We start from the raw sequence: 27,390 nt of genomic DNA, 5'->3' as shown, positions 1-27,390 counted from the left end.
AAGTATTAACTCTAAGACAGAAATTAGGCATTATTGAAAAGAATAAGTTCTTTCCTTATTCATAGATCTGATGGGTAAACTATTCCAGGTCCCCTAATTTGCTTATCTTATCACCTTTATTATCTTATACTTATTTTGAACTAATGTTGGTATAAAGTGTGAGATATTGATCTCTACCTACTTTTTGTCCTACTATTTTCCAGTTTTTCCAGCAGTTTTTATCAAATAATAAATAATTGTCTTTTGAGTTTGAATTTCTGGGTTTATCAAACACTAGATATGATCATTTACTACTGTATGTGGTAAACCTAATCCATTCCATTGATTCACCACTCTTTCTTAGTCAATACCAGATTGTTTTGATGATCACTGCTTTGTAATACAACTTGAGATCTGGTCCTGTGAAGCCACCTTCCTTTACATTTTTTTTTGCCCACTAATTCCCTTGATATTCATGACCTTTTTGTTCTACCAGATGAATTTTGTTATTATTTCCTTCTTGCTCTATGAAATTATTTTTGGAGGAGTTTGATTGGTGTGGCACTGGATAAAGAAGTTAATTTAGGTAGAATTGTTATTTTTATAATATTGGCTTAGCCTATCCATAAACAATTAATGCTTTTCCATTTGTTTAGATCTGATTTTATTCATGTAAAAAGTGTTTTGTAATTGTGTACATATAGTTCCTGAGTTTGTCTTAGCAGGTAGACCATTTTTCTCTTTTCATACAGGGAATTTTTCTTTTTGCTTTATCTGATGGCATGACTGCAACTCTTGCTTTTTTGGATTTATCTTATGCATAATAAATTTTGTTCTAACCCTTTTTTTCTTTTCTTTTCAGTTTATGACTTTCAAGTGTCTTTCTTTTAAGTAACAGATTATAGGGTTTTGTTTTATTATCTAATCTGTTATTTGTTTTTGTTTATTGGATTGTTACTCAATCCACATTTACAATTATGAGAGCTTTATTTTTCCTTTACTTTTTTCCTTTATTTTTTCCAAATTAGAATTTCTTCCTATTCCTTTGTAAAGACAGTATTTTTTCTCTTTTGTTGTTTTAGCTTAATTAACTTTAAAGCATCCTCAGTTCCTATGACTTCTTCCTCTCACCCTCAATTGTCATGACCTCCCCATTTGTTTTTCCTTTTACTAGTTTTGAAGTTTTGCATAATATGTTAGTTTTTTTCTTCTTTTTATCTAGTTACCTAGTTATTTCCTTCTCTTTCTCCGAATTCAACCAAATATGATCCCCTTTTTACCCTCCCTCAACTTGTTTTGTTTAAAAATTTTATTTTTCACTCATAGCAAATTTTCATTACTTTTTTCTAAAAAAGGATTTCTTTCACTCATTTTCTTCATTGTTTATTTTTCCTTTATGGTGATTCTCCACTTTTATTTATTATTTATTGGATTCATGGCCTTTATGTTATTTATTCCTTCTTCTGTCTTTGTGTTTTTGATGGAATTAAACTTTCTAAGGTACCTAGCTTGAGTTCATCTTCTAAACACAATTTCCAAATAATTGATTTCTACCTATTGTCCCACATTCCCAATTTTCTTTTGTGTTTCACTCTTAGGAATACCAATTCCCAAAGGTGATAGAGAAGATAGAAACTTTGAGCCAGCTTGCTGAACTTTTCTCATTTAAGATGTTTTTATAAATTGTTTTCAAAGTTTCTATTTTAAATTAAAGCTTCATATTTTCCTATTGAGAAAAGAAGAAAAAAAATCCCATAAACTCTATTTTCCTCAATTCATATGATCTGAAAGGCACTTGTCTTTTCTGACCTCCAATTTGTCTGTGTTTCTTCTCACATATTAGTGGGGAAATTATTATCTTTACATATGAATTTTTATGTTTTTTAAGCAAAAAGGCATTTTCTTTTTTCATTTACTAAACTGTTGACCTAAGAAAAGATTTTGAATACTTGACAAATGAATTTAGTTCTTTTTCTTTATAAAAAAGTTTCTTTCTTTTCCTTTCTTTTCATTAACCAGATTTCAGTTTATGACCTTACCAATGTCCTCTTATGCCTACATAACTATTTTATTTTTGAATAGTGCTCAGTGTTTTAATCTTATAAATAATATGACTCCAACTTCACTGAAGAAGAAAAATATGAATTTACCAATATAAATATATAGGGACTAAATATACAAGTTTAAATCTGTATGCTATCCCTAGCCTGAAAACAATTCATGGGTCTTTGGGAAAAATCAGTAAGTTTTTGAATATAAGAGCAGTTCCAACTGGTAATCAAAAAAGAAACTAAATGTTTGGAAGGAAACAAACATTTATTACATACCTGCTGTGTGCTAGGCACTGTGCTGATTGATTTATTACCTCATTTGATCCTCACAACAACTCTGGGAGGTAGGTACTAGTATTATCCAGTGTTAGACCACTGCATTGTCTTTACTACTCATGCCTCATTAAAAATATTTTATTTTTTTCCAGTTACATGTAAAAGCAGTTTTAACATTCATTTAAAAATTTTTGAGTTCCAAATTCTCTCCCTCTTTTCACCCTCCCTCCCTCATTCCTTTCCATTGGTCCCCACTTCATGTAAACGGTAAGCAATCTGGTATAGATTGTCCATGTACAATCATGTAAAACATTTTTATTTATTAACCATTTTATAGAAGAGATATCAATCAAAAAATAGAAGAAGAAAAAGGAGAAATATAGTATGTTTTGTTCTGCATTCACTTCTTTCTTAGAGGACAGATGGCGTTTTCCATCATAAATCACTGGGACTGTCTTTGATCACTGTATTACTGAGAATAATGAGGTCATCCACAGTTATTCATCAAAAAATATTGCTGTTATTGTGTATAATAAATGTTCTTCTGGTTCTTCTCATTTGACTTTTCATCAGTTCCTGTAAGTCTTTTCAGTTTTTTTCCCAAATCATCTGTTCATCATTTATTTTTTTCAAAAAAAATTATTGTTTTTATTTCCCATTAGTTTATAAACTTCTTTTTTGTTTTTTAAACCCTTACCTTCTGTCTTGGAGTCAATACTGCGTATTGGTTCCAAGGTAGAAGAGTGATAAGGGGTAGGCAATGGGGGTCAAGTGACTTGCACGGGGTCACACAGCTGGGAAGTGTCTGAGGCTGGATTTGAACCTAGGACCTTCCATCTCTAGGCCTGGCTCTCAATCCACTGAGCTACCCAGCTACCCCCTGTTCATCATTTCTTTTAGTCATGTCCCATCTTTGTAAACTTCAAAGTGTTAAATGAACATAAGATATTACTATTAGCTTAGCATTTACCAATATAAACCAATAGAAATAAGAACCTTTAGTCAAGTGCCATATCCTCAATTCTGAAGCTTCTCTTTAAGTTTTTTTTTTTAATTTTTTTTTATTTTTTTTAACATTTATTAATATTCATTTTAACATGGTTACATGATTCATGCTCCTCCTTTCCCCTTCAACCTCCCCCCCCCCTACCCATGGCCAATGCGCATTTCCACTAGTTTTGTCATGTTTCTCTTTAAGTTTTGCTGTAAATCAGGGTAAGCAAGAAGGGGAAGCTCTAAGTCTTAAAGGCACGACATAGCTATTTTTCCTGTAGAGTGTTCCATCTTGCCATGGAAAGATTGTTTCTGATGCTGATGCTGTTGCAATTTGGGGCATTGAATCTTCCCTGTAGTCAGTTTTCCTGTTCCTGATGAGAAACAAATACGGTCTGAGAGCAAGTCACAGAAGGGAACTCAGTAGCTGTCTGGGACCATAGGACACTCAACCTTAGCCAGGGAACCAGTTCTGTGAACCTCTCAACAAAGGCAGGTGTGCTGTCCTAGGTGCTGGCCTGGAGTGAAAAGGGAGGGCAAAGTGGCTTCTGCCACAAACTGATCCATGGTCAGACCGAGAAGAAGAGAATCAGAGAGGGTGCGGAAGATAGCAGAGATCCCACATCAGAAGTCTTAGAGTTGTATTGAGCCCTGAGCAGCTTGCCCAGGGTCCTTTAGTTAGGATGTGCTATATATAGTTGGTCAGTTAATAAATATGTATTAAGCATGTGCCAGGCACTATATTAATTCCTGATTAGCCACAGGGCTTGAATCCAAATTTTTCTGGCTCCGAGGTCAGATTTCTGTCTTCTATGGCATACTGCCTCTCCTCCCCTCCCCTCTACTCCCCCCCTCCCCTCTCCTCTCCTTTCTAGGGTTATTGTTAATATCAGATCATATTAAATTTGTAAGATACTTCGAAAACTTTAAAGTGCTACATAAACGTGATCATTATTATTTAAAAATGATAATGACAAAAATAAACATGTGAACTGAAAAATTAATTATTTCTCAAAAGATTTAGTCTCAGCTCTTCCTCTAATTAGCTCTGTGAACTTGGGCAAATGTCTCTATTTCCATAGGAATTGGTTTCCTCATCTGTAAAATCTGAGCCTTAGACCAGATGATCACTAAGCTTCTTTCAAACGCTAAAATCCTTTGAATTTGCAAATCTTTGAAAATGCACAGTTGTTAAAAAAACTTATCAAGTACTGGCTAAGCCATGGAACATATACCTGCAGTTTCAGAACCTCAGCTTCCTCAAACGCTTTCCGAAGCGATTCACCTCAGCCTCTACCCTTGCAGGTATTGTCTTCCGTCCTTTATCTCGATTCTGCATCTCCTGATTCCTCTTCTGCAGTTCCTCCAGCTGCCTTGCAGCAGCAGCCTCAGCAGCTTGAGCCTTCATCCGCTCCTCTGCCAAAGGGGGAAAAAAAACCCCAGGGATACTTAAGTCACAGCAAAGGACCGCTTATCCCCCAGCCAGCTATCATCCATGGATGCATTTCATTGAACAGAATTCTGTCATTCTTTACCAAGGTAACCAGTTCATATGTCCTCAGAGATGGACAAAGTTTTGGGATCCATGAAAGATCTCCTGTTGGAATCTAACTGTCCCAGAGAAATGAAGTTATTTTAAATGAAAATGCCTTAGGTTCCCCTCCCTCTCTCCCATCTCTTTTACATATTCCTTACCAACAATCTCCTTTTCTTTTGCTGTCAGTGCTATATCTGTCTGCTCAATTGTTTTAGCCACGTATTCCTTGGATTTCAGATATTCCTGCAGAGTCTCCTCAGCCTAGCAATGGGAAGATAGTGAATTAGAAAAAGGAAATAATGCTGCTCTTTAGATAAAGTCAAAAGTTGACCATTCATGTGACTGCGTCTTTGACAATGGCCATTCCATTTGACATTATCATTGTTTGCCTCAGTGCTTAGAAATGTACTCTAAAGTTCCCCCTTCACCCCTAACCTGAATCAATCACTAATTCAAGGCTTTACCTGTATCCCTTTCTTAGGCTGCTGTTTGTACTTCTCTATTAGTTCTTGCTTCTTCTGCAGAAAGAGACCATAGCCCCCTGGTTTAGAGAAGGTCCCCTGCTTCACTGCTTCCTCCAGAGTACTGAAAATATCTTGAAGCAAAGCTCTGCACCGCTGTGCTGACATGTTCAGGTTCTGGTCACAAAAGGCATCTCGCTTGGCCTCCAGGTGGCTCTTTAGAGCAAAATAAAGGAAAGAAGGAAACAAGCTTTAATTAAGCTCTTGGTCTGGACCAGGTACTGTGCTAGAGATAGAAATGCATGTGGGAAGAAAAACAGACCCTGATATTGTCAAATGTGTGTTCTGGCAAAGAAAGATAATATCCAAAAGAGCTAAAAAGTGGGGAAAGAAAGAATGAAGGGTTTGAAGTCCAGAAAGTCAGGATCAGGGCCAGGAGGAGAATGAGTCATGAGGGATACAGCTGGGAGAAGTTGTTAGCATTTCTAGAAATGTGTCATAGCCCCATTCATGATAAGAGATATTCCAAGCACAATTGTATCTTTTCTCTGGTACATCTATTCTGAGAGATCTTGAAGTATGTAGGAAGAAGGTAAGTAAATCTGGACAAAATTTCTGGAGGGCCCTTTTCCTCAGCATCTTCACTTTAAAATTGTGATACTTAGACAATTGTCCTTAATTCTCCATTTGCAACCTTCAATTTCCTAAAATCTTTAGTTCATCTATTAGAAATACAGTATTCTACTAGGCCAGGGGTTCTGGAACTTTTTTTATTTCTGCGGATCTCTTTTGTATTCTGGTGAATCCTATGGGGCTCTTCTCAGAATAATGTTTTTAAATGCATACAATACGTAAGATTACAAAGGAAATAAATTATATCAAAATACAGTTCTCAAAGTATAAAAAGAAATAATTTCACAGTTCACCAGGCTAATAGTCCCTGTTCTAACATCTTTAGAAAATAATAGCTGCCATGTAGCTGTTTTAATTAAAGAAGGTTGCAAATGGAATTTCAGGGTCACATGACTTGACAGAAGACTATGACTTTAGACTCTAATAAGCTGTTGCTCTTAGGAAGAGCCTCTTTTTTTCTTTCTGGAAGCTTCTTCCTTCAGGTAGACTCTTCTTTCCCATGAAATAAATTAAAAAAAAAAACAACCAAATAAATCCCAAAGTACCTCCAGTTGCTTCTGGAATTTCTGGTCTACATCCTTGAAAGAGTCCTTGATGAAGACTTGGATGGCTTCTCTCTCACAGGTGGCATGCATGTTGAACAGTTCCTGAGGGGTTTCTGTGGGGAACTGGACCCTTTGTCTCATCATCTCCTCATAGTATGCAAGAGCCTTTTGTACTGCAGCTGAGTTCTCTATTTGAGCCAGTGCCAGGACTGCATTCTCTATACAGGGCATATCTCCCCTGGTGATGGCCTCAACATAGGTCAGAACCAGATTTTCTAGACCTTTAGAGAAAATGAAAAAATGGAAGAGAGGCCAGAACCATTAGGAAAAAGGTCAGAACCTATCATGTTAAATAATGGGCGTATAAACTTAGCTTTTCATCATATCTTAATTAATCCCAATTGGGGAAGTATTATTGGGCATAGACTATTGAAAGGTTTTCGAATTAGCCCTTTCCCTCCTTAACATTTTATGTTTCTGTGAAACTTCAGGCAATATTTTTTCTTTCTTCCAATGCCCAGTACCATGCCAGACTCATAAACAAGACTCAAAAATACTATTGATTTGGAGGACCAAGATGGCAGCATGGTTGGGTTTCCTGGTCCTGCTATTCTTGCCTACTTCCTTAGGCCCCTATAAATGAGGTTTATTTTGGAAAGCATATCCAGGGCTTCCTTCCATACTTTGCTTTGTAGTTCTTGGGGGTCAGCTGAAAGTTAAAAAGATGAAGAGGTTTTTTTTGATAAAAGGATCAGAGAAAGAAGAGAAGAGAATGGCAGGATTTTAATATCTTGGAAGGGTTGAGAGCAAGGACTCACGGGGTCCATTGACTGTGATGCCTTCTTGGACAGTTTTTACTTTGGAATGCTGGAAGATATAGGAGCAGAAGCTTTCAGTTTGCTCAACAAAGCTGGCCTCTAGTTCACTGTCATGAAGTTTCTCCAGCTGGGTAAGCTTCTTCCCAGAGGTGGGTTGGTCAAAGATAAAGCATTTCTTCTTAGGAAAGAATTGATGGATACACTGTCTGGGCAGATTAAACATCTTAACATCATCATTGGTACCTGAAGGAAGAGAAGGAGAATTTATATGTTAGCCCATGAAAGTTGAACTCTCAGAAGTTCTCTGACATTTTGTCTCATCTCAATCCTCAATACATTCTTACTTCTCCTTCCCTCCTAATGGGAGTAAAGTGAAGGGTGATTAAACAAAAAAAAACTTATCCTGGGACTAAATGGTTATCTAGATCCCAGACAAGCAATAGCCAAGGACCTTAACTAGAAACATATTAATTCAGAACGGAAAATTGTGATGCTACAGAAGGCTGCCTCTGCCCTCAGTTTCTGAGACCTTCTTTGAGCTTTAGTGCCTTCTCCAGGTACTCATCAGAGGTGATGGGCTGCCCATTGAATTGGAGTTCTAAATTGAAATCACGTAAAGTCCACACAAAATCTGGAAAGAAGTTTACAAAGGCAAGTGATTCTTCTGCCCCAGCAGTGCTAGGGGAGGACTTGGCTCGGATTCGTTCTGTCAGCTCAGTCACATAGCTGGATCGTGAATTAAGGAAAAGCAGTGAGAAAAGAGATAGAGCTCACATCCTTCAAGTCTCAGATTCTTTCATTTTCCTCAAATAACTTATTTCCTGTTTTTCCATGAAGCAACAAATTCCATGTACCAGTTTTTTTCTAAGCCTTCAAGTGATCTGCCCAGGTATAATTTTATGGAGTAGCTCACAAAATATCTTTGTCTCATGCCCCTGGAAATATTGTTATTTGGCTCATTTTTGCTTTCCAAAGGGGCCTTATTACCCTACAAGTGTTCAGGCTAATAGGTTTTATTTGTCCTGCTGATAAATGCAAAGGACACATACTTGATTCTCAAACAGTGAAGAAAGTGATGATCCCCTCCCTTCCATCCTTTTGAGTAAAGAACATAGTGTTGCCAGAGAGCTGACCTTCTATTTTGTCCTTTGTGGCTTAGGGCTGATGGGGATTCAAGCAATTTGATTCAGTCCTCTTGATGGACTCCCTTTCCTCATAGTGAAGAAGAACTTGGTCTCTCAGGGATTTACCTCACTGTCCAAAGCCTGGCATAGTTTACGTGATTGATAATACTAGGATAAGAGGGAAAGTTCCAGGTCACTTCTTTCCCCCTTCTCTAGAACTAGCATGGGCAAGGTCCATGAGTTGACTCCTTACTGTTATGAATCTGTGCTTCTTCATCACTCCTCAGGACACATGGCTTTGATGGAGGTGGGCAGAGGGCAGTGAAGGGCAATAACAGAAAGCAAGACCCTCATGTTCTGAAATCTCATAGTTTTCACCAGTTAGCATTAACTAAGCATGAACTGTAAAATCTGTATTATTAATTAGTTAACCATTCTGTATCGTTAATCACTCATAATGGTTTTGTACGGTTCTGTCCCTTAGTTGTGAACTGTCAGGCTTCTCTGTGCCACAGTTTCTTGCTCTTCTGTCTGTATTTACCTTAGTTCTGCATTGTTGGGCTGGATTATTAATTGCTTGCAATGTTCTGTATTTAATGTCATGTTCCCACCTTTGCCAGAAGGGGAGCGAGGCCTCTCCTACGCTGATAAATGAGGACAGGTGGGACAATGGGGGAAAATATGGAACGTGCACTAAGGGCTCTGGCTAAACTCTGGTCCTCAGGACGGTGGTAGGAACTGTTCCACCAGCTCCCAGGATACTCCAATTAGCTATAGGGCTACTCCATTATCCCAGGGCAATGGGGCTCCATCAGCTCTAGGGTTACTCCATCAGCCCAGAGCTCTGGGTCTACTCCATCAGCTCAAGAGACTATTCCATCTTAGTCCCAGGCTCCTCTATCAGTCCCTAAGGCCATTCCACCAGCCTAGGCTATTGTGTTATCTGAAAACCTCTTCAAATGAAATTCTTTCTTACTTTTGGATTGAATAGTTTGAGCTTCCCATTCTTGGGGAAAGACCTTGCTATACACTTGGGTGTTTTCTCCCGAAACAGTTTCTGAATTTCCCTATTTGAATAAGAGTGAGGTCTGTGCTTCTATGGCCAGTTTTGGTTCTATCTGACTCAGTCTCTTTAGTGAATGGGGCACTCTCGAGGGGCTTTGTGGATGCTTAAGCCACTTTCCAGGACCCAGAGCCTGAGCAATTCCACCATTCCTGTTAGCATCTCTTCCCCTTTCTCTATTTCCTTTTAAAGGTTATGCCTAGAGGCTGTGATCATTCCTTTGGTGTCAACTCTTTGTTCAATGAACTTTGTTCCAAATCTTGTTCTTTGAACAAGATATTCCATTTCCAGCTCCAGGTTTTTTCCCTGGCTGTCCCCCATGTTTGGAATGCTCTCCCTCTTTAAGAACACTTACTGACAATTCTGGCTTCCTTTAAGTCTTATCTTCTACGGGAAGCCTTTCCCTAGTCCTCTTAGTTCTAGTGTCTCTCCTGTTAATGATTTCCTATTTAACCTGTAAATTAATTTGTATATTTTTTTGTTCATTGTTTCCTTCATTAGATTGTAAGCTCTCTGAGAGCAGAGACTGTCTTTTACCTCTTTATGTATACCCAGCACATAGCATAGTGCCTGGCATATAGTAGGTACATAATAAATGTTTATTGATTGATGGATGCTTTTCAGCTTGGCCTAATTTGGAAGTCATAAACTTGAGTCAGCATCTGGAAAGAAGATAGGAAAACTAGGAATTTGAGCCTGTGCTTGGCCACTGGGGTGGCACAGGTCGGGGCATAGGAAACTTGGAAGAACAAGAAGAAATCTCTTTAAGGAGACTTTAGGAAGGGGGAGGCTTAGTGCCAGGGAACCCTAATGCCTTAGTCCTCCCCTTCATATGATCGTGTTTCCAATAATAAATCCCTATCTTGGTTTTTAAAACATCTGTCTGGGAGTCTGAGCAGGTGAAGCAGGTTCAAAGGCCTCCTTCACTGTGGGTGCCACTTTGGTATCTCTATATTATTAACATTATCCCATAAAGGATCTATATATTTCAGGGGGCTATAGCAGTGTTTTCAATAATAGCATGTGAGTTTTTCCTGATATATATATATTTTGCCTTTCATACGTGCCTTTAATTTAACAAGACATGGGTTTTAGAAATCAGTGGTAAGGACAGAGGGGAGCTGTCCCCTCTGGGCTTGGCTCATCCCCTGAGTCACAGAAAGGATATTGCAGTTGGTCCATGGCTTGTTGGTTGATGACGCCCATACTGTTGTAGACAAAGGTGCTGCTCAATAGCACAGCCAGGGCAAAGATCCATCCATCATTCTTGTTGTCACCCTAGAATTCAGAATACATTTCCTGGCATCGTTTCTACTCTCATGTCAGCTCCTGGATTAGTATCCCTATTTACCAGGAAGGTCAAACTTGGGTTTTTGTAAGCCCATGACCTATAATAATATCAATGTTCTATCCTTCATTTTTTTTTAAACCTTTACCTTCCATCTTGGAATCAATACTGTGTATTGGTTCTGAGACAGAAGAGCTGTAAGGGCTGGGCAATGGGGGTTAAGTGACTTGCCCAAGGTCACACAGCTGGGAAGTGTCTGAGGCCACATTTGAACCCAGGACCTCCCGTCTCTAAGCCTGGCTCCCAATCCACTGAGCCACCCAGCTGCCCCCTCCTTCATTTTCAATCTTGAACGACTTCTTACCTTCTCCACATCACCCAGCCCCTCAGTGTCCAGGAGAACAAGGGTGTGATTTGGTTTTTTGGGATGAGGAATACACCACATCCAGATGCCCTTGGTATGAGCTTGCACTGTGGAGCCAAGGGAGAAACCTGCACAGGAATTTGGAGAGATGAGTATGAAATAATCAGGAGACTCCCATATTTGATGGTCGTCTTGGGGATTGGCATATATGTGTAATGTTAATCATTTATTGGAAGAGAACAGTATATACCCAGAGCATCATTGTTCTAGAGTTGGAAGGGACTTTAAGATTATCTAGTCCAACCTCTTATTTGATTAGTGAGGAAATGGAAATATAGAGAAGCAAAATGGTTTGTCCAAAGGCACACAGGGGATATGTGGAAGCCTGTAATTTGAGACCAGATTCTCTGATTTCAGATCCAAAATTTTTGCTACTTGACTGTGCTCTTTCTTAACAGTGGACAAGTCAGAGGCCAGAAGATTGTATCTAATACGATTAATGTTTTATTTCTTGTTTGAAAATTATCATCTGAGAGATGAGAATTAGGTCCACACTCCAAATACCACAACTATGAATAATTTCTGGTATCTTAGAGATCAGCAGAAATACCTAGAAAGTTCTCCCTTAGATTTCATATTAATTTATCAATCCATTGATACCTATAGGCAACTGAAATTCAGCATTCTTTTATCACCCCTCTTCTGATTATTCCTATTTCTGTTGAAGATGGTACCATTCTTCTAGACACTAAGACTTTTTGACCTCAAAGTCATACTTCACATTTCCGATTAATTGTCATACTTGTTGATTCTAACTCTACAATGTGATTCATAATCTATTTATTTTAGTTATGCAGTAACCACCCTGGTTTAGGCCCTCATCACTCCTACCTTCAATTATTGTGACAGCTTCTTTCCTGCCTCAAATCCTTTGCTTCTCTATTTCCTCTTTCACACAATTGTCAAGGAGATTTTCCAAAATTCAGGTCTGACTAGTCATTCCCATAGTCAATAAACTTTTGTAGCACCCTATTGCCCCTAAGGTAAAATATAAACTACCCTATTTGGTTTTTAAATCTTTTCTCAACCTAGCTCCAATTTAGCTTTCCAGTTACATTATATATTACTCTCCTCTCTTTATGGTCCAGATAAACTGGCCCTTTTGCTGTTTGTTACATATAACTCTCAATTTCCCATCACCATACCTTTATCTTGGTTTCTCCCTATTCCCGAAATGAGCTCCCTCTTCTCCTTTGTATCATAGAATCTCTTACTTTCTCTAGGATTCAGGGCAATCCTCTTCTCCTAAATGAAGCTTTTCCTGATTCTTCCAGCCACTAGTGCTCTCCTTCCTCAAACAGCCTTGCTTTTACCTTGGTTATTCTTCATTTATATACGTATCTTCCTTGATTGGATATAGGACCCTTAAAGACAGGCTTTTTCATTTTTGACTTTGTATCCTCAGCATTAGTTGAATTGTTGATTCATCAATAAATAATCATTGATCACCTGTGTTCTGGGTACTTGAGGGGATACTGTGATAAACAGAATGTGATTCTATCCTTCAAAGACTTTTCATAGGAGAGATAAAACAATTACCACAAATTGAATTAGAAAAGTTCCTCAATGAGGTATAGAACCCACAGGAACTTAGAGGATAAAAATCTGAGAATGGGGACTAGGGAGTTTTTCATGGAGTAAGTGGAATTTCAGCTGATCTTCAAACGAACAGGATTTTGCTTGGTGGAGACGGGGGTTGGGGCATAAAAAAAGGGGAGAAAAGATAGAGACAGGAAATGATGTGAACAATTCGAAAAAGGAATATTGTGGTTACAAAGGTAGATTGGGGCCTGAGGGTATTAATAGCTAGCATCGAGTTCTATGTAAGTGACTGCCGTGAGGAAACCAAGTAAGGATAACCATAGACCAGTGATGGGCAACCTTTTGAGCTTGGTGTGTCAAAATTTGCCAAAAAAAACCAAGTATAACTCAGGTCGTGTGTCACCTTTTTTTTGAGAAAAAACCATAATTTCATGATATTTATAGTTTAAATAACAAAAATGTATAATTATAATATATTACTGTATTTAATAAACCAAAATAAGAAAATTAATATAGGTAGAATTGTTATCTATAGTGCACAGAGTGTCTACACTACACTACAGTAAATGTTTCATCCTTAGCATGCAGCCCCATAGTTTTCTATCTGTGGCCACATGCAGCTGCGTGCCATTGAAAATGGGTGTCATAGGTTTGCCATCACCATCATAGACAGATATGGAAGCTAACTGTGAAATTGCTGATGCTGTCTACACTCAACTTGTGGGATGGACTGAGTGAGAAGGGAGGGCAGAGAGCAAATATTTAAATTCTCTTACATTATTTCTTGAAGTTTTCTACCTTGTGCAGTGTTCTTATTTATCTTATGAATTCAAATTTAATTATTATACATCTAGTTTTCTTTGTCTCTATAGCAGAAGTTCTTCATGTTTAAAAATTTTTTTATTGCAGACTCCTTGGGAAGTCTGGTGAAACCTGTCTCTTCTGGAAGGTATAAAATACAAAGGATTACAAAGGAAAGTGTATCAGAATGTTTTTTTTTTAATTTAACTAATTCTAGGTTAAAACACCTGTTTTGTAGAATGTTACTCTATATCTATTCAAATTCTTTTTTCCTTAGGTTTATGGTTGCAGAAGGTTATGGAAGACAACTGAGGTGTTTGAATGATCTTCCATAGACACTGCTGGCGGTATTAAATTCAGGAAGCCTTGAGTTCAAATCTGGCCTCACACACTTAATAGTTATGTGGCCTTGGGCAACTCATTTAATCTATATGTGCCTCAGTTTCTTCCCTGATAAAATGGCATAATAATAGCACCTACCTCCCAGGGTTGTTGTGAGGATCTAAAGAGATAATGTGCTTATACTTTATATTCTAATAAGTACTTAGTATAATGCCTGGCCCTATATAAATGCTTATTTCCTTTTCTTGTGTCCTTTGCTTTTAGAGTCAGTCTTTTTTTACTTTAAGATGGCTCTAATAGTCAGAACTGTATGGAACAGATAATCATTTTTCTCTGTAGTTTCTTCTTAGTATTCCTAGTTCTTGCCCTCTGGGGTCAAACAGACAATGGATGGCTATATTTGTTGGTTACTTTTCAGATTCAGATTGGACTAGATGCTGCTGAGGTCCCTTCCAACTCTAAATTCAATGATTCTGTGATATTTTAGGGGGTACTTATTTTTTAGTTATAAGTTGAGTTGAATTTAGTTATGAGCTGAGTCTCTTCCAACTCATAATTCTGAGCTCTTGCTATAACATAAAAGGAATCTTCTAAGGAGAAACTGGGGAGCTAGATGGCACAATGGATAGAGTGCTAAGCCTGGAGTTAGGAAGACCTGAGTTCAAATGTGAATTCAGATTCTTATTAGCTATGTGATCCTGGACAAGTCACTTAATCCTTCAGTTTTCTCATCTATAAGATGAAAAGGAAATGGCAAACTGCTCCGATGTCTCTGCCAAGAAAACACTAAATGGGGTTAGGAAGAGTTAGAAACAGCTGGAACAGCTGAACAACAAGGAACAACTAAGGCAAAAGTGTCACTGAGGAGGAAAGTCATGTTTCATTCCACCATAGCACTCTGAAGGAAATAAAGAAAGCTAAAAACAAAGCCTTGCTTTTTAGAGCCAGTAAAACCCAAGTTAAAATCCTGCCTCAGATACTTGTGTGTGACCTTAAGGAAGTCACATATCTTCTCTTTGCCTCAGTTTCCTCCCATGTAAAATGGGCATAATAATATCACTTACCTCCCATGGTTATTGAAAGAATCAAATAAGACGACTTGTGATGAGTGCTTCACAAATCTTAAAGTAGTAATATAGCTACAGAAGTGCTAGTTATCATCATCACCACCATCACCACCATCATCACTATCACCAACATCATCATCACCACCATCACCATTACCACCATCATCACCACCATCACCACCATCACCACCATTACTACCACCATCACCATTATCACCACCATTATTACTACCATCACCACCATCACCACCATTACTACCATCACCACCACCACCACCACCATCACCACCATCACCACCATCACCATCATTACTACTATCTCTAAAGTACTGACTCCACGTGAATGGATAATATTCCATTATAGGAGGGATGTGTAATAGCCTTTTCTAATGGACTTACCTGATTTTTGCCCTGCCAACTTGTTCATCAGGTAGGACTTGCCAGTACGGTATAGGCCCACGATAGCAACCACTACCACAGGCTGGGTAATTGTAGCCAGGATCTGCAGTGCTTCTCTGTTCCCTGTCAGTTGCCCATTGCTGTTCTCTATTAGACAGATTGGGGCTGGCATCCAGAGATCAGTGGCCATGTTGGAGGTGGTGTGTTTTCTGAAAATTAAAAAAAAATTGTTTTTTTTTTTCCACCGGGTAGGCAGAATACATGTGTGGTCTTAGAGGGTCACCTGGGGGCAGAGAATCTAAATCACCTGCCCACATCATTGTTCTAGTATGTGTTGAAGAAATATTAATCCAAGACTTCCTGACTCCAAGGCTTACTCCCTGCCTATAACCAGCTACTGCCTCTATAAGCATAGTATACATTTCCAAGTATTGAGCCAGGCTCTTAGTCACAAAAGAACTTGGAAGCAGGGAGGCTTGTTAAGGAATTACTATAGTTAAGGGACAGATGGGTGGCTCAGTGAGCCAGGCCTAGAGTCAGGAGGTCCTGGGTTCAACTCTGGCCTCAGACATTTCCTAGCTGTGTGACCTTGGGCAAGTCACTTAACCCCCATTGCCCAGCCCTTACAGCTCTTCTGTCTCAGAACCAATACACAGTATTGATTCTAAGACAGAAGGTAAAGGTTTAAAAAAAGAGTGAAAATGATTGAGTTCTGCAATTAAATCTTCTCTACTTTCCTTAAATGAGCCCTGGATAATTCCTCTTTGACATTTTCTTCTAGTCTTCATCTTATAAGAGCCCTTTTTCTTTTTTATATAATAAGCTGGCATCAGGTTCAGATGGAAAAGAGAAAGGAAAAAAAGAAACTAAAAGTGGAGTTAAAAATAAAAAAGCAAGTAAAATACTGGAAGATGAGGTAAAATCAAGAGGGTAGAGGTGGAGGGCTTAATCCCTCTAGAAAACTAAAGAGAGCAGCTTTATTGAATTTCTTTGAATAAGGAAAAAAAAGACTGATTTATAATGGGAGAAGTTTTCCATTTAGAAATATGTCTCCAGGACAAACCTTGAGATTTTTCTCTTAAAGATGTAAATACAAGAAAAGTTACCTACTCTTTAAAGTGGGGTGACATTTCCCAGGGCATACTTTGCAACTAATCCTTATTATTGTCTAGTTACTGTTTTACTCAGGAAAGAACTTGGCTTTGTTTTTGGTTTTAGTGCAGCCTTCCTTCTTAAACAAAGGTTATTTTAAAAAATACTTGGACTTATGAAAACCTGGAAGTCCTCAAAGCTTAGGAGCTGAGAGATATTGGCATAAAATATGGCAAAGAATGACAAAATCCAATTTGTATTTTTTAAGTGTTTTGCATTGCTATGGTTATGATTGGGACATCATTTCAAACAAAAGAAGATATATTAAAAGTGAACAGCCCTTCCTCCCTCTTCAGATGCCTACTTCTACTGTTCCATGAGGCTTCCTCTGTACTGAATAGAAAACATGACTCTTACAAGGGCAAAATGTCAATGTAAAAAAATTTCTTTCTGAGACATTGGGAAGACACTGTTGGCTAGCTGGATGCTAAAATCTAATGACCTTTTTCTCAAAATTCACTTTTTTTTGGATTAGTTAAGTGACTTAGTGGATAAAGAGCCAGGCCAGAAGATAGGAGGTCCTAGGCTTAAATCTGGCCTCAGACTTAACTGTGTTACCCTGGGCAAGTCACTTAACTCCCATTGTCTAGCTCTGCTCTTCTGCCTTGGAACCAATACCAGTATTGATTTTAAGACAGAAGGTAAAAGTTTAAAAAAAACTTATCTCTTGATTTCTACAGGATTTGCCCATGCTGACCACCCAATTCTCCTGGTTACCCTTTCCTTTTTGGGTTTGTTATGTGGGTCTCTCTTGATTCTTCTCCCATCTGTTAGACCATTCCTCAGGTTTTTTTTTTTTGTGGGTCATTTTTCATATCACTCCTCCCAACTATAGATATACTTCAAGTCTCTGAATTAGGCCTTCCTTTCTCCTCTCCTCTCTTTCTCTGTCTAGTCCTTTTCTTTATCTCTTTTCCTGTCCTGTCCCATCTTGTGAGAATTTATTTTCTATATACTGTATTAATTCCTATTTATTAGGGAGAATTACTGTGCATTCTTGTGTGTGGGATCTGGGTCAGAGATACCATCTGGTCTGCTACTTTTTGAATTTTCTTTGTCCATGAGAATCCCAAAGAATGTCTTCACTTTTCAACAGAATTTGATTAATAATAAAAGGACATGAGTCCTTTTTCTCATTGAGGTGATCTGTCCATCTGTGGTGATGGGAAGGGGTGAATAGATCAATGGATCAACTCTTAATTAGCAATCACCAATTAATGAAATCTTGGCATGATCAAGGAAGGTGTTGAATAATGAACTCCTAAAATCTATTAGTAGACTGCCTGACACAACTTAGGTCATTCTGAATCCTAAGAGAGTCATGGAGACCTATATTACTTTATGGGTTTTGATGGTGGCCTAACTAATAAATTGATGTATCCAATACATTTATATTCTTACCCCCAAATCAGTCCCTTGAGATAATTTGAATCATAACACTTGTTCTTTCTTTCCAGTCATCTCCTGTTAGATCCTTTCCTGCCTTCTTTTTTCCATCCTATTCTCTAATTCTCTTCTCTCTCTCCACACTCTCTCTCCACATCTCACCTGATGACTCCATTGGTTCTTATGGGACAAATTCTCTATGCAGGTGACTTACAGAACTATACATCTAGTTTAATCTGTTTTCTAAACTTCAGTTACACATCTCTAACTCTCACTGGGGTATTTTACATGTAATGTTCTAAAGACATCTCAAACTTGACATCTTCTTAAAAAATAGAATTGGTCAAATGGAAAAGGAAACAGAAAAGATCAAGAAAGAAAATAATTCTCAAAGTCACAGTTGAGCAAATGAAAGCTAATGACTCCATAAGACATTAGGCAACAAAAAACCAAAAAATTTTTAAAATTAAAGAATAGAAGAAAATCTGAAATATCTCACTGGAAAAACCTAGAAAATAGATCCAGAAGATACAATTTAAGAATCATTTGATTACCTGAAAGCTATGATTGCAAAAAAGACTCTGAACACCATATTACAAGAAATCATCCTAGGAAACTGTCCTGGTATCATTGAACAAGAGCAGAAAGTAGAAATGAAAGAATCTTCCTTAAAAAAAAAAAACAAACAAAAAACAACTAAAATAAAATATCCCAGGACTATTATAATCAAATTAAAACCTCCCAGGTCGATGAAAAAGTACTGTAATCAGCCAGAAGGAAACAATTTAAATATTATGGAACCATAGTCAGGATTACACAGGACATAGCGGCTTCCCCATTAAAGGACTAGATGCATGGAACATGATATTCCCCAAAGCAAAGGATCTAAGATTACATCCAAGACTCATGAGCCCAGCAAAATGGAGCATAATCCTCCAAGAGATAAAAAATCTTATTTAATGAAATAGAGGACTTCCAGGCATTTTTGACAAAAAAAAAAACAACACAAAAAATGGAGGTGAAAAGAAATTTAATGGGAAAATTCAGCACTCAGTAGAAGCATAAAAAGGTCAACAGTATTGAAGTAAGGTTGCTAATTATCACCACTACTATTTAATATTGTACTAGACATGCTAGCTATAGTGATAAGTCCAGAAAAAGAAACTGAAGGAATTAGGATAGGCCAGTGATGGGCAAACTACAGCCTGCAGGCCAAATGCGGCCCCCTGAAATGTTCTATCCAGCCCATTCAACATTATTCCTAATCTGATTAATAAAAAGAATACAGGCTATAAGAAAAATAAATATTTTCCTCTTTTTTCCTCTCTAATTTTATATCAGTGACAACATACAAATTTATTGACTTATCCTAGATTTTGGAATGTTATGTTGAGAGTGAGAGGCACTGGCTGCTGGCAACTTTGTAAAGAAGAGTAAAACTGGCAACTGGAAGGGGGAGGGGGCAAAATCACAAAGGGGATTTAGCTGGAAGGGGACTTAAGCCAGTTTCCTTAACTTCTTTAAAATCTCAACTTCCTGTAGGGAATTGGATTTTCCTCCCCTTGGCCTTGGGGGATTGCAAATCAATAACTCTTTTCTTCCTCCCTCACAGACTTCTGCGTCCAGGTCAACTGGAACCCTGCTCTCTAGTTTTCCATGTTTTCCCTACTATCTGCTGTGTGCTGTGACTTCTGGGGTTCTAGGGGCTTGCAGTAGCTACCCCCTCCACCGTGGCTAGATATTGAAACACGTTTCTTGATTCAGACCTGTCTTAGCCTTGTTGGATTGCTAGTTTTATCTGCATATTGTGAAAAATTTTAGCCCTAAGATGTTATCTAAGAAATGTAAAGTTGATTCTGAGTGCTGTGTTTTCAAAGATGAATGGACTTGGAAGTCCTTTTTCACAGTTTTTAGGGATAAACAATGATGTCTCATCTGCAATGAAACTGTAGCAGTCTACAAAGAATATGACATTTCTTGACACTTCAACTCTAAGCACAACAATGTCAAGGTTAGAGCCATAATGGAAGAAGAAAGAAAACAAAAAGCAGATCTCAGCAAAAAACTATCATATCAGCAAAGTATTTTTAAGAAAGGAAATAGTTCTCAGCAAGCAGCTACACACATGCAAGTTATGTTGTAGCATACAATATTGCTAAAAGTAACAAAGCTCTCTCTGATGGAGAGTTTGTTAAATACTGCATGCTCAAAGTTTGCGATATTTTATGTCCTGACAAAAGAAAAGATTTTGAAACAATAAGCTTATCTTGGAAAACAGTGACTTCTAGAATCAAATAGATAAAATAGATAATAGATAATATTAATAGCGTATTCATATTATATTATGAATAATATATAATATATAAATAATATAATAAATATAATAAGATAATAATAAATAGATAAAAACATCACAGTTGGAATCAAAGACTGGCCAATTTAAATTCTGCTCAATGACTACGGACAAAAACTCTGATATAAATGATACTGCGCAGTTGCTATTATTTATAAGAGGTGTTGACAAAAACTTCTGTATTACAGAGGAACTAGTGTGCATGAGGTTGTTGAAGGGAACTACAACATGGTCAGATATTTTTCATGAATTTATGGAAGGAATGTCAAATTTGAAAGTACCTATAAATTGCATATGTAGTATAAAAACAGATGGAGTGAGAAATATGACAGGGAAAAAATCTGCATTTGTTGGGATCTTTAATGAAAAATATCCAGATAACAATGTTCTGTTTCTACATTGCATCATCCATCATCCTTGTATAAATCTGCTTTGGAGATGAAACCTGTGCTTGATGATATTGTGAAGCTGGTTAATGCTATTCAATCTCGAGGGCTTGCTCACAGACAGTTTTGGGAGTTTCTAGAGTCCATGCAATCTGAGTACCCTGATATATTGTACTACTCGGAAGTAAGGTGGCTTAGCGCAGGACGTGTCTTCAAGCGTGTTTGGCAGCAGAAAGATGAAATAGTGACATTCTTCCTTGAGAAACAGGGTCTGGAGAGTATAAAATCCTGGAAGATACTGCATGGCTTTTGGAGTTTACATTTTTTACGGATCTTCTCTGCCACATGAAACAAGTTGAACGTCAAGATGCAAGTCAAAAATCAATTTATCGATGATATCTGGGGCCTCAAAGATTCTAAACTACAACTTGTTCTATTTGTGACTCAGTTTGTTCAGAATGATGTGTCTCACTTCCCAAGGTTGAATTCAATAGCTCTGGTGATGAAGAAAAAGCTTAAGAGTTACAAAGAAAGTCTGAGAAGACTCCATGGTGAATTTGAAAGAAGATTTGCCTTCTATTTTTTTTTTAAAAAAACCTTTATTTTGAATATTTTCCAATAGTTACATATTTCATGTTCTTTCCCTCTCCCCCAAACCCCCCAACCCCTCTTAGCCAATGCACAATTCCATTGGGTTTTACATGTATCATTGATCAAGACCTATTGGATGAAGATTTGAAGACTTCAGTGTCATTGAAAAAGACTTTGAAATTTTCAGTATGCCTTTTAATGTGAACTGTGAAACAGTGAAACTAGACTTGCAACTTGAATTGATCGAATTACCATGTAATACTCAACTCAAACAGTTGTTTCTTAATTTAATGTTCCAAAATTAGAGTTCTACAAGTCCTTGTTGAAATCCACTTTCCCAAATCTGATATCTCATGCCCAGAAAGTTATTGCTGTTTGCTTCATCATACATATATGTGAACAGGTGTTTTCTACAAGGAAACTTCGAAAGAGTTGCCTTAGAAACAGACTGACAGATGAGCATTTAACTTCTCTTCTAAGAATAAGTGCATCCCAGTTCAAACCAAATTATGAGAAACTTTTAGAAATGCAGTCACAGTTTCATTCATCACATTCTCCTTCATAATCTTTCAGTCATTAATAGGGCTTAGTATCAGAAAAAATAAAATAATTTTGTAAAATGTATCATTGTTATTTTTAAATAAATTATATTGTCCCGCCTAAAGTTTTTTCCCTTTCCTTTGGTCCCCTCTTTAAAAAGTCTGCCCATCATTGGGATAGGCAATGAGGAAATAAAATTATTCTTTGCCAATGATATAATGGTATACATAAAGAATCCCAGAGAATCAACCAAAAAAAATAATAGAAACAATTAACTTTAGCAAAGTTTCAGGGTACAAAATAAGCACACATAAATCACTGGCATTTCTATTTACCACAATAAAGTCTAATAGCCAGAGATAGAAATGAAAATTCCATTTAAAATAACTGTAATAAACATAAAATGCATACCTACCAAAACAAACCCAGCAATTATGTGAAGATAGTTATAAAACACTTTTCATGCAAATAAAGTGAGACCTAAATAATTGGTAAAATATTAATTGCTCATGGAAAGGCTGGGCCAATATAATTAAAATGACACTTCTTTTTTTTTTTAAACCCTTAACTTCTGTGTATTGGCTCATAGGTGGAAAAGTGGTAAGGAGTGGGCAATGGGGGTCAAGTGACTTACCCAGGGTCACACAGCTGGTAAGTGTCTGAGTCCAGATTTGAACTTAGGACCTCCCATCTCTAGGCCTGAATCTCAATCCACTGAGCTACCCAGCTGCCCCCTCTTTTTTTAATATTTTATTTTTTAGAAAAAATCTTCATTGTTACATGATTCTTATTTTTACTTTCTCCTTCAGCCTCCCTTCACCCCTCTCCCCCCGACCATATCCACATTTCCACTGGTTTTAACATGTGTCATCAATCAAGACTTATTTACATATTATTGATAGTTGCATTGGTGTGGTCATTTCTAGTCTACATCCCCAATCATGTCCTCATCAACCCATGTGTACAAGCAATTGTTTTTCTTCTGTGTTTCCACTCCTGTAGTTCTTCCTCTGAATGTGGGTAGCATTCTTTTCCAAAAGTCCCTCAGAATTGTCCTGGGTCATTGCATTGCTGATAGTACAGAAGTCCATTACATTCGATTTTACCACAGTGTATCAGTCTCTGTGTACAATGTCCTTCTGGCTCTGCTCCTTTCACTGTGCATCAATTCCTGGAGGTCTTTCCAGTTCACATGGAATTCCTCCAGTTTATTATTCCTTTGAGCACAATAGTATTCCATCACCAGCATATACCACAATTTGTTCAGCCATTCCACAAATGAAGGGCAGACCCTCGTTTTCCAGTTTTTTGCCACCACAGAAAGACTGGCTATAAATACTTTTGTACAAGTCTGTTTATCTATGATCTCTTTGGGGGGTACAAACCCAGCAATGCTATGGCTGGATCAAAGGGCAGGCATTCTTTTAGAGCTCTTTGGGCATACTTCCAACTAGCCATCCAGAATGGTTGGATCAGTTCACAACTCCACCAGCAACGCATTAATGTCCCAATTTTGCCACATCCCCTCCAACATTCATTACTCTCTCCTGCTATCATTTTAGCCAGTCTCCTGGTGATCCCCTTGCTTGCTCTTCTGCCTGAGGCTCCTTTAACAGTTTCAGGTTCCACAATCATGCACCCCTTCACACTGGGTCCCCATCCAAGGTCCATACCTGAGCTCAAGGTCTGTGTTCAAAGTCCACGTCCTTTAGCCTCTTGGGGTCTTAAGTCTTGCTGCTCTCAGGAGTAGGCTCTGGTGATCCCAGGTAGCTGCCAAGAACTTAATGAATGCCTCAAACTTGCTCTAATGTTTTTGAGCTGGCTTTGGCATTGTAGGTGGTATGTGTGTGTGTGTGATTGCTCCCCTCACCTTTAGTGAGAGCTATTTAACCTTTCATAGCATGGAAATGCCCATATCCCACTTACACTTCAATGCTGCACCCTGTTGTGGGGTCCCTTCATTCATCTGGATTTGGTTTTTGTGTCCTCTTGAGGAGTCCTGTATATGTGGGTTAGGAGAGGTTAAGCATGCTGTTTCTACTCTGCTGCCATCTTAACCCGGAAGTCTAAAATGACAATTCTAACTAAATTAATTCACCTAGTCGGTGACATACCAATCAACTTTCCCCAAAATTATTTCATAGAACTAGAAAAAACAATAAAAAATTCATCTGGAAGAACAAAAGGTCAAGAATAACAAGAAAATTAATGGGAAAAAATATGAAGAAAGGAGGTCTTGTCATACCCAATCACAACCTATATTACAAAATGATAATCATCAAAACAATATAGTACTGGTGAAGAAATAGAGTGATAGGTCAATGGAATAGATAGGCAATCAACACACAGTAGCTAATGATCAGAATAACCTAGTATTTGAAAAACCCAGAGATCCAAGCTTTGGGGGGAAGAACTTACTATTTGATAAAACTGATAGGAAAACTGGAAAATAGTATGGCAAAAACTAGGCATAGACTAATAGCTTATGACATGTACCAAAATAAAGTCAAAATGGATACTTGATCTAGAAATAAAAGGTGATTCCATAAACAAATTAGGAGAACATAATTGTGGACAAGGGGAGATTTTATGATCAAACAACATAGAGAACATTATGAAAAATGAAATGGCTAATTTTGATTACATTAAATTAAAAATGTTCTGTGCAAACAAAACCAAATGCAACTAAGATTAGAAGGGAAACAACAAATTTGAGGGAAAAATTTATAGCAAGTATCTCTGCTAATTTCCTCGTTTTCTCAAATATATAGAGAATTGATGCAAAATTACGAGAATACAAAGCATTTCCTAATTGAAAAATGGTCAAAGGATATGAATAGACAATTCCTAAATAAGGAAATTAAAAAGAAAACTATAGTCATTTATAACTCAAATTAAAATAACCAATAGCATCTCATACCTATTTAAGTGGCTAACATGACCAAAAAGAAATATGATAAACTTGGAGGGAATATGGGAAAAAATTGAGACACCAATATACTGCTGAGCAACTGTGAATTGATAGAACCATTCTAGAAAGCAATCTGGGACCACTCCCAAAGGGCCATAAAACTGTGCATACCTTTCATCCAGAAATACCACTACTGGGTATAAAGTTGAAAAGACCTTGTACCCCTTTTAAAAACTACATTACCCAAACTCCCTTTCACCATACCCTTAATTTAATTTAAATAAAATCCTTATAAATATCATACTTTGGAGGCATTGAATATTAATTTCAAAACCCACATGGGTCTGTATCCCAAAGAGGTCAGAGAGAGGGGAAAACTACCTACTAGTACAAAACTATTTTTAGCAGCTCTTTTTGTTGTGGCAAAGAAATGGAAACCAAGGCAATATCCATCGATTGGGGAATGAATGAATGAGTTGTAGTTTATAGTTGTAATGGCATACTATTGTGCCATAAGAAATAATGAACAAGATTATTTCAGAAAAACCTGGAAAGACTTATATGAATGGATGCAAAGTGAAGAAGAACTAGGAGAATACTGTGTAACAGTAACAGAAATATTATATGATTATCAACTGTGAAGGGCTAAAGTATTCTTAGCAAAGCTAGGTTTTAAGATAAGGGACTTATGAAAAATACTATCTATAGTCAAAGAAAGAATTGTTGAAGTCTGATTGAAGATCAAAGCATCACATTTTTTCCTTTTCCCTTTATTTCCTTCATGAATTTTTTATTATATGTGTGATATGAATTTTCTTTCATAGTATAAGGAATATGGAAGCATATATTGCATAGCAGCACTGGTATAATCTATATCAGACTATTTACCATCTAGAGTAGGTGAGGAGAGAGGAAGGGAGAAAATCTGAATCACAAAATGTCAATTAATAATTGTCAAAAATTGTTTTTATATGAAATTAAAAAACAGAAAAAGGAATACCGATTAAATGGAACTGGAGTCCTAGTCATTGGAGACTAGCAGTAGAGGGCCCACATTAGAGTGGCTCAGAGTCCTACCTAGAACCCTGAGTGGGACATACAACTGACTTTGTTCAGGAAGAGTGGGCTATATAATTTTAAAGGTTTAAAAATATAGAGAGGTGAAAAGCAGTTCCATAAAACTGATCACTACAAGGACCATATCAGACAGCATGTGAAACATTCCACACATATCTAATTTCTTGCCTTTCCATCCACAATCCTCAGCTTTTTTTATGACCAAAGGAGGTTTTCATTCACCCATTTCCTTTTAACCTAAGGCTCTAAAACAAACAGTATTAATACAGCAGATGAGAAAAGAGCTTTGGAAGAAAAAATACACAGTTCTTACTGGTTCTTGCCCTTCAAAGTGAATGCTCCTGTGTCCCCAGTGATGTGGTCTTCCCTTGGTTTTTGGTTGCTCTTCCTTAATTATTTTTATTTTTTCTTTGAGCAGAGAGATTTTATATTTCTGTCTAAGCCCTGGGAATTTCCAGGGTTCCATAAAAAAAAAACCTCCACTTATAAATATGAACCAAACAACTTTGTCAAGGAAGTAGGGCAAACCGAAAGGAAAGTCCTTTATTACATAACTCAGTGACTCAGTAACTCAGAGAAATCATAAAAGGAACTGTCTAGTGGCAATGCTGAGAGAGGCTGACTTGGGGGGGAGAGAATTAAGCTGATTTTCAATTATTTGCAATAACAGAGGAGAGCTGATGTTTTGATCATCTAGAGCAGTGATGGGCAAACTACAGCGGGTGGGCCAGATGAGGCCCCCTGAAATGTTCTATCTGGCTGTGACATTATTCCTAATCTGACGAATACAATGAGTAGGATACAAAACAATGAAACTTCGAAAAAGATTGGCAGATGAGCATTTCCTTTTCTTTGGCCCCCTCTTTAAAAAGCTTGCCCATTACTGATCTAGAAGATTCTTGAGACCCCTTCCCATCCTGCTTTCAGTATTATAGGAGAATGTTTCTAGATGACTTGCAACTTTTATATCTTTTATATGGACCTTCCTAGTTAAATTGGAATAAAGTATGTGTCTACTCACCAACCAGAGTTTTAGGGCAACTAGGCGGCACAGTGGATAAAACTCCAGACCTGGAGTCAGGGAGACTTCTCTTCCAGTGTTCAATCTGGACTCAGACACTTAATAACTGTGTGACACTGGGCAATTCACTTAACCCTATTGGCCTCAGTTTCTTCCTCTGTCAAATGACCTGGAGAAGGAAATGGCAAACCATCCAGTATCTCTGCCAGGAGAACCCCAAGTAGGCTCACAAAGACTTAGAAATGGATAAACAACAACAAGAACCTAGATGTATCCATCATATGCTTTTAATTTATTTTTTCTTGTCTTATTTCTGTCTCTATCATTTCCAGAATTATATCAAATAATAATGAGAAGAGTGGATATTTTTTCATTTCTGAATTTATTTGAAAGGTTTCTAGTGCATTACCATTGCAAATGATACTTGCCTTTGGTTTTAGAAGTTGTTTTTTATGATTTAATAATAATAGCTGACATTTATAGTGCTTACTATGTTCTAGGCATTGTGGTAAGCTCTTCACTCAGATGAGTCTCACAGCCTGGGAGGTAGGTGTAACTGCCTTTTAAAAGAACTGCCTTTTTATAGAAGAACAAACTGAGATGCCCAGGAGTTGTGATTTGCCCAGGGTT

At 37.5% G+C, this 27,390-nt stretch overlaps 1 protein-coding gene across 1 annotated transcript; it reads right to left on the bottom strand.

Annotated features, from left to right (window-relative positions):
• Positions 1-3,425: 3,425 nt before the first annotated feature.
• Positions 3,426-26,216, bottom strand: LOC123245304 (guanylate-binding protein 1-like). Its single transcript, XM_044674140.1, has 11 exons — positions 26,053-26,216; positions 15,344-15,552; positions 11,133-11,260; positions 10,649-10,758; positions 7,823-8,019; positions 7,294-7,536; positions 6,476-6,756; positions 5,301-5,513; positions 4,995-5,097; positions 4,535-4,715; positions 3,426-3,673 (listed from the first exon to the last, which is right to left on the bottom strand). Exons 2-10 carry the CDS (start codon positions 15,531-15,533, stop codon positions 4,543-4,545), a joined length of 1,638 nt encoding a protein of 545 aa, XP_044530075.1. The 5' UTR covers positions 15,534-15,552; positions 26,053-26,216; the 3' UTR covers positions 3,426-3,673; positions 4,535-4,542.
• Positions 26,217-27,390: the final 1,174 nt, after the last annotated feature.

The sequence above is a fragment of the Gracilinanus agilis genome, chromosome 4 (assembly GCF_016433145.1).
Source record: "Gracilinanus agilis isolate LMUSP501 chromosome 4, AgileGrace, whole genome shotgun sequence".
Taxonomy (NCBI): domain Eukaryota; kingdom Metazoa; phylum Chordata; class Mammalia; order Didelphimorphia; family Didelphidae; genus Gracilinanus; species Gracilinanus agilis.
The sequence above is the reverse complement of the archived record's forward strand: the minus strand, read 5'-3'. Positions and strand labels throughout refer to the sequence as shown.